Source organism: Octodon degus, unplaced genomic scaffold (assembly GCF_000260255.1).
Source record: "Octodon degus isolate 3935 unplaced genomic scaffold, OctDeg1.0 scaffold00072, whole genome shotgun sequence".
Lineage (NCBI taxonomy): Eukaryota > Metazoa > Chordata > Mammalia > Rodentia > Octodontidae > Octodon > Octodon degus.
In genome coordinates this window covers 5411617-5419085 of record NW_004524648.1, presented here as the reverse complement: position 1 = coordinate 5419085, position 7469 = coordinate 5411617, and the positions used below count along the sequence as shown (strand labels likewise).

General features: G+C 49.3%; 1 protein-coding gene across 1 annotated transcript in view; it reads left to right on the top strand.

Annotated features, from left to right (window-relative positions):
- The window catches only part of Slc13a2 (solute carrier family 13 member 2), a 26244-nt gene that overhangs the window by 13081 nt on the left and 5694 nt on the right, over positions 1–7469 (top strand). The window contains exons 2-6 of the mRNA XM_004635418.2: positions 3176–3304; positions 4938–5074; positions 5183–5382; positions 6029–6200; positions 6310–6432. Of these exons, the coding sequence (XP_004635475.1) occupies positions 3176–3304; positions 4938–5074; positions 5183–5382; positions 6029–6200; positions 6310–6432 (761 nt within the window). The remainder of the gene's footprint in view (positions 1–3175; positions 3305–4937; positions 5075–5182; positions 5383–6028; positions 6201–6309; positions 6433–7469) is intronic.

Genomic DNA, 7469 nt, shown 5'->3' with positions numbered 1-7469 from the left:
ATTATAGGAGTATGCTGATAGGTTCTGAATTACTGAATTATTTTAATGGTCATCTAAGCACTTAGCTTTTTTTTTTTTTTTTTTTGCTTTTTTTTTTTTTTGGCAGAACCAGGGATTGAACTCAGGCCCTTGTGCTTGCCAGGGAAGCACTTATTCTACTGAGCCATCCCCTTGGCCCCTTAATGGTCATCTAATATGGCTGAAGCCCTTAAAACAACAGCTTGTCTTCCCAGAGATCACTTCCACCCTTCTTCTCCAACCCAGCCCAGGGTGCAGTTTCCTTTCACCCTTCCTGCTACCCCAGAGAAGGCACCAGTCAGCTTCTCAGCTATTTCTAAACATGCCCCTTACGCTCCACCCCTAGCAGAAGTCCACAAAAGCCCCAGCTTGCTTTGTTTCAGGCCGGAGGATCTGCCTGCCCCATCTGCCCTCAATCCTCTCCGTGTCTGTGGAGTTAGTAAAGCCTTCTTTATCTTTCCTACTGCCGAAAAACCTATCAGCACCACTACACCTGGCCTTATGTGACTTTGAGACATTTATTTGCATCTTTGTTTCCCCCTTGTGAAATGCAAACAACAGTCAGTACCTCCCGGAGAAACTAAATATGAGTTTAAAAAACACTTGGGGTACATAAAACACAAAGTAGTCTCCTTCTGCAGAGCTTACTTCTTGGTCTTTTGCTTTTCTATTTGTTTGTTTGGCTTTTTTTTTTCCAAAATTTTATTGATAAACAGTAATGAGACAGTTTCAAATCAAATCAGAAGTACAGTTTCAACAAATAACATACTGCATATGTTCTTCTTAGTGGTGAATTGCTGTACAAGATGCGGACTTGAGATCCTATTTACAATCACCATTGTTTGGCTTTTTTTGAGAAAGGGTCTCACTATGTAGTACAGGCTGGCTTTGAACTTACTATGTAGCTCAGGCTGGCTTCGAATTTGTGGTGATCCTCTTGCCTCAGCCTTCCAGTGTTGGAATTATGGGGGTGTGCCTTGAAGACGGGCCAGAGCTTTCTTCATGAATCAGCACAGTGACCACTCCTCCCCTGGGGTCCCCTTTTAGGTCTGATTAGAGAGTTCTGGGTGAAGAAATGGGAGACTCCAGGGTCCAGGGGAGTGGCTTGCCCTTAGCTCAAGGGGAGGTTAAATATCTGGCCATCCGGTTGCTGCAGGCGACGAAGTGGGTGAATGAACACCAGCATCAGCAGAATCCTACAGGGGGAGGAGAGGGGTGGATCGCTGATCGAGGGTCAGAGAGGCCCCACCCCTGGAGCTGACGAGTTCAAGTTCAAGGAGACTGGGTGCAGGTAGCAGAAAGAGAGCTTGCTGTCAGCCAGTCTTGGTCCCACGCAGGCTCTGTGCAGTGCACAGGGTTCACACTGCGCAACTCCAGGGCACCTGGCCATCCACGGCAAGGCGAGTGCCCTTGGGAAGCACCTGGAGTTGCGCAACCCAGATCCCCTACCTGAGATCCTATCCCAGCTCTGCCCCTCCCCAGCTGTGCGACCTTGAGCAAGCTCACTTGCAGATGTCGTCCATAAAGTGAGACCACCACACCCACCTTAAGGGCTCTTACGTGACCTAGCTCCTAAGAGTTGCTCATTAATCAGAAGCTTCCTCTTCCCCAAGGCCACCACTTCTGCCTACCCCAGGGATTCAGGACACTGTGACTGTGAAGTACTAAGAGGCGAGGGCAGCTTGTACTGGGTGGAGAGAGAGGGCAGGACGACTGAGACAGGGAAGAGAAGAAGGGGCCACAGCTCAGGCCAGCTAATTCCTTCATGCTGCCCTTTCTTTTGGTAAACAGAGTGGGCAGGTGCCCCCTCTCCCGGAGGCCTACTCTGGCTAATGATTCCTCAATCCTCAGAGAGCAGCTGAGGAGCCTAGGCCCCTGACACCTGGTGCCCGACTGTCTGGCGTTCATTCCTGTCTCGTGTGGGCCTGAGGTCAGGCTCTTCTGGACCCGAGATCTTGTGAGGGAAAGCATGATTTCGGATACCCAAGGCGATCCCTTGGGGCTGCCCCACTCTTCCTTGCACAATGCAGGGATGGGGGAACCTCTATACAGCCAGTATTGGAATGGAACCTCTGGGGTTGTGTCCTGCAGCAGCCAGGCTAGGATTGCTAGGAAGGAGGCCTCCTGGCATGCCTAAGACTTGGCATGATGTGTTCATTCAGACAAGATTTGCTCCAGAGCCTCCTGAGTACTGAGCTCCAAGGATCTAGATGCCACAAAACTGTGGCCTTTTGAACATGCCACTTGGCAGAAGAAACAAACACTAAACAGTCATACAGATAAACACAGTCTTACAGGCAGTGATATGAACTAGGGAAAGAGGGCAGGCCAGATAGCTCAGCGGTTTAAAGCACCTGCTTAGGCAGGTGTAGGGACTGGGTTGGATCCCCAGCCCCACATGCCATGCTAGTCCTGCCCCCAGAGCACACTGAGACTGGGCGTGGTGGCGCGCACCTGTAATCCCAGCACCTGGGAGGCTGAAAACAGGTGTGTCAATCACTATGAGTCCAAGCTGTGTAATGAGAACCTGTTGACCCTGCACTAACTACAGTAAAAAATAAAATTGAAAAAAAGAAGAACTAGGGAAGGTGAGAGTATCCTGCAGGGTCTGTGTTGCCTAAGTCTGCTCTTTTGTCTGGCTACCCTCGTCTCATCTCAGGATCCTCACCTGGGTGCCCTGCAGCCCCCTGGGGCTGGGTGAGGCCTCAGAGCCAACTCCAGACACTGGTGAGGCTGGGTCATAATGTCTGGGCCCCCAAGGTTAAAACAAAGATAAGGTGTGCTCTTCCCCATCCCCATTTATTTTATTTCATTTCATTTCATTCTTTCTTTTCTTTTTCTTTTTTCCCAGAACCAGGGATTGAACTCGGGCCTTTGTGCTTGCCAGGCAAGCACTTTTTCGAGACAGGGCCTCACTATGCATTCTTGAGCTCATTTTGTAGCCCAGGCTGGTCTTAAACTTGCAATGGTCTTCCTGCATCGGCCTCCGAATGCTGGAATTATAGGCATGCCCACCCCCATTTTAAAATGTGACCTCGGGTTTAGGAATCCATGGATTTCACAGGCTCTACCCATGTTGTGTGTGACAAGTGGCCTGGTTTCTCTGGGACATGGACCCGCCCCTCTAACAACTCTTCTGCTCCCTTCCCGCCCACAGGAAGCCTACTGTGCCTACACCCTCATCCTCATGGCGATCTTCTGGTGCACTGAGGTCCTGCCGCTGGCTGTCACCGCTTTCTTCCCTCTCTTCCTGTTCCCTCTGATGGGCATCATGGAAGCCTCTGAGGTAAGCTCCTCACATCCACAGAAGTAAGGGCTCCCCGGGAGAGGGGTCTTCCTAGGGCCCTGGTGAGCAAGGATGCTTCATCAAAGACAGGGTTCACAGAAGGGACACTGCCTCTGCTTGACAGCTCAGCGAGCGCTGAAGGAAGACTAGCTAGAAGACCAAGTGGAGAGCCTTCGAGATGTTCATGTGACTTCCCCAAAGAGGGCTTGGTTAGCTTGACCAGGGAGGTACAAGGCCAGGTGTACGAGAAGATCCTCATCAGTCAGTTGAAGTCAGGCATAGTAGTGCATGCCTGTAATCCCAACTCTAGGAGGCTGAGGCAAGAGGACAGCAAATTCAAGCCCAATTTGGGGAATTTAGCAACTTAACAAGACCTTGACCCAAAATTAAAAATAAAAATGGCTGGGGATATTATTCAGAGCAAAGGTCTTGGGTTCAATCTCCAGTACCACATGAACAAAAGAAGAGAGAAAGACAGAGATAAGAAAAGAGAAGGGAAAAAAAAAGAACAGTCCAGCTGAAGCATTTATAGTATCATTCATGGATATCATAGGGATTAGTGCAGGGTCCTTGGTTCATTCCAAAATCTGAGGATGCCTAAGTCCCGTGTATAAAGTGTCATAGTATTTGCACATAGCCTATGCCCATCCTCAGTATACTTTAAATTGCTTCTAGATTGCTGCTAATGCCTAATACAATGTAAATAGTTGCTGGACTGTATTGTTTAGAGAAGAACAATGAGGAAAAATGTGTGCATGTTCAGTATAAGTGTGATTTTTTTCAAATATTTTCCATCCAAGTTTGGTTGTATGTACAGATGCTGAGGGTTGACTATACACTGCATTTCAAGTTCAGTGGCTTCTAAGCTCTGGAAGGCTGGGTAAAACTGAAGGTTGAGCCCTATACCTGAGCCTGTCTCAGTAGATCTGAGATGGGGTTTAAACATTTCTTTCTTTCTTTTTTGATCTTTTTGAGGCAGGGTTTCACTATGTGGTTCAGGATGACCTTGAACTCACTTTGTGGTCCAGGCTGGCCTTGAACTCACAGCAATCCTCCTGCCTCAGCCTCCCAAGTGCTGGGATTACAGGTGTATGCCACCGTGCCTGGCTAAGTATTTCTGACAAGTTCCAATGATAATGACATTGGCCCAAGGGTCACTCTTATACACTGCTCTACTTTTCTTTCTTTTTTTTTTTTTTTTTTTAGACAGGATTTCACCATGTAGTGGGTGGAGAGAGAGGGCAGGACAACAGAGATAGCTAAGAAAAGAATTCATGGCACTCCTCCTGCCTCAGCCTCCTGAATAGCTGGGATTACAGGTGTACATTAGATAACTAGCTTCCCTTTCTAGAAGGAGCGTGAAATGCTCTATCTCTCTATTTCCCAAGCCATCGCTTGAAACATGAATGAATCAGGCCAGGTTGTTTCCCAATTATCCTGAGGAAAGAGTGAATTTGGTGAGAATAGGGGACCCTGGTTAATATCAAATGGCAGATAATCCAAAAGCCATTTCCATTCAAGAGCCCAGGGAATGCTGCTGTGGAGAGATGTCAGGGGCTGCACCTTGAAGGCCCAGGGCATTGTGAGAGAACCCAGCAGCTTCCTACACCTCAGTCACGTCCATGCCTGGCAGGTCTGCATTGAGTATCTGAAGGACACCAGTATCTTAACAATCGGGGGGCTGATGGTGGCCATTGCTGTGGAGCACTGGAACCTGCACAAACGCATCGCCCTCCGGACACTCCTCCTCATTGGGACACGGCCTGCCCTGTGAGTTTCCACACACCATGGTGGGAGGAGCAGAGTACAGGGGCACTCCGGACACCCGGCGCCTGAAGGGAAGCTGGAATGATGATTTGCGCGTCTGTCGGTCTCTAGGCTGATCCTGGGCTTCATGGTGGTCACAGCCTTCCTGTCCATGTGGATCAGCAACACAGCCACCTCAGCCATGATGGTGCCCATTGCTCACGCAGTCCTGGAGCAGCTGCACAGTACACAAAAGGACATCAAGGGAGAGAACGACAACCCCACCTTCGAGCTTCAGGAGCCAAGTTCCCAGAAGGAGGTGGCCAAGCTTGGTAAGACAGAAGAGTCAGGCCCTGCCCTTAGTTCTTGTACAGGGGCTGAGGGACCTGACTATTCCCAAGGGTGATGATGATCTTGGAGGCCGGGGAGGGAAGAGTGAGGCAAGAGCTCTGGCACCAACGTGGTCCAGATGGCTCAGAACTTTTCTTGTTTTAAAATGCCAAGACCCATAGGCTTGGGGAGTAGCTTAGTGGTAGAGCAGTTGCTTAGCATGTGAAAAGCCCTAGGTTTGATTCACAGGATCTTAGATATGTGAATTTATTTATTAATGATAAGACTCGTGTGCTCGGAATTCTCACAGCCCAAGAAGCATGGTCACTCCAGCAAGAGGAGAGCTAGAGTCTGGGTGGGCAGCAAGGGGTCTGGTGTCCATTTCTCCTGCCTGGTTTGGATAATCCTCTTCTCTTCTCTGGTTTCCCATTCTTCAAAAGAGGCTGAGCCAGATGGTATGTGAGGGTACCCTAACCTGAGGCTCCAGGGAATGCCTCACTTGCTTAGATTTGGGGATGGCCTCTGTGCCCCTCCCAGCCCACTTCTCAGTTGTCCACTAAGAAGGTGCCCTGAGGCCATGGAGCCCCAGTCAAGTCCCCCAGAGCTGTACTTGTACCTGTCCCCACCTGAGCTCTCCCTTGTTCCCAGAAAATGGCCAGGTCACACCTGTTCATTCAGAGTCAACAACCAAGAGGACCAAGGAGGAGCTCCGCTTTACTCAGGGAATGTCCCTATGCGTCGCCTACTCAGCCAGCATCGGGGGCATTGCCACACTGACCGGCACCACACCCAACCTGGTGCTGCAAGGCCAGTTGAACTCGTGAGTGGCAGAAGGCAGCCCCCAACAGAGTGGGATGCACTCTCCCTGGAAGGCAAATGGGGTCATGGTTGCCTGGGCAGTGTCACATAGCAGCCCATGTCTCCTTCAGGATCTTCCCTGAAAACCCCAACATCGTGAACTTTGCCTCTTGGTTTGGCATTGCCTTCCCCTCCATGGTCATCTTGCTGCTGTTGTGTTGGCTATGGCTACAGATTCTCTTCTTGGGTTTCAAGTAAGTAGTGGGGTGGGTATGAAAAACCCAAATCCTTGCCTGTACCCCTGGGAGCTTCCTGTTGGGTTCAGATGTGGGAAATGACCATGCTCATGACAAGGCCTCTACTTGCCAAGTCTCCTGTGTACTCATTTGAAGGAATTACTGGGAGGAAAATATTGCCCTATTTAACAGATGAATGCATTGAGTAATCACAACTAGATTTGCCATTGCTAAGATTGAAAACCAGGTTGTCGTAGTCTTCTTCTTCTTCTTCTTCTTCTTCTTCTTCTTCTTCTTCTTCTTCTTCTTCTTCTTCTTCTTCTTTTTCTTCTTCTTCTTCCTCTTCTCCTCCTCCTCCTCCTCTTCTTCTTCTTCTTCCTCTCTTCTTCTTCCTCTCTTCTTCTTCTTCTTCTTCTTCCTCTCTCTCTCTCCTCCTCCTCCTCCTCCTCTTTCTCCCTCTTCTTCTGCTTCTCCTTCTTCTGTGATGCAAGGATCTTTCTTCTTGTGCCAAGGATCAAACTCAGGACCTTGCCGCTTACCAGGATATGCTGCTGAGCTATCTCCCTAGCATAAACCAGGTCTTCTGATGCCTGGCACATACCCTGTCCCTTTATGCTCTGCATGCCCTGAATAAATGCTTGAGGAACACACTGAGTATGGTCAGTTGTAGGAGCATTTGTTCTGCTCCTACTGCATGCCTGGTCCACTGCATGCCGGGCAATGAGAATACTAAAAGGCATAGCCCAAGGTCTCTGCAGCTTCCCGTCTGATGGATGATATAGGGGTGGGGTATGACAGAGGGAAACACCCACAGTAGTGGAGATTCCAGAAGGTTTCTGAAAGAGGCAATGTCTGAGCTGATCTTTTCAGGACCACAAGTTATCCAGGTAGAAAATGGTATAAAAGCATTCCAGGCAGCAGAAGCGGCCGGTGCAAAGCTGAGGCACTGGACATAATAGCACATGCTACCAGGGAGGCTGACACAGAAGGATCAAATATTCAAGGCCAGACTGGACAACTTAGTGAAACCCATCTCAAAACAAAACAAGGGAAAA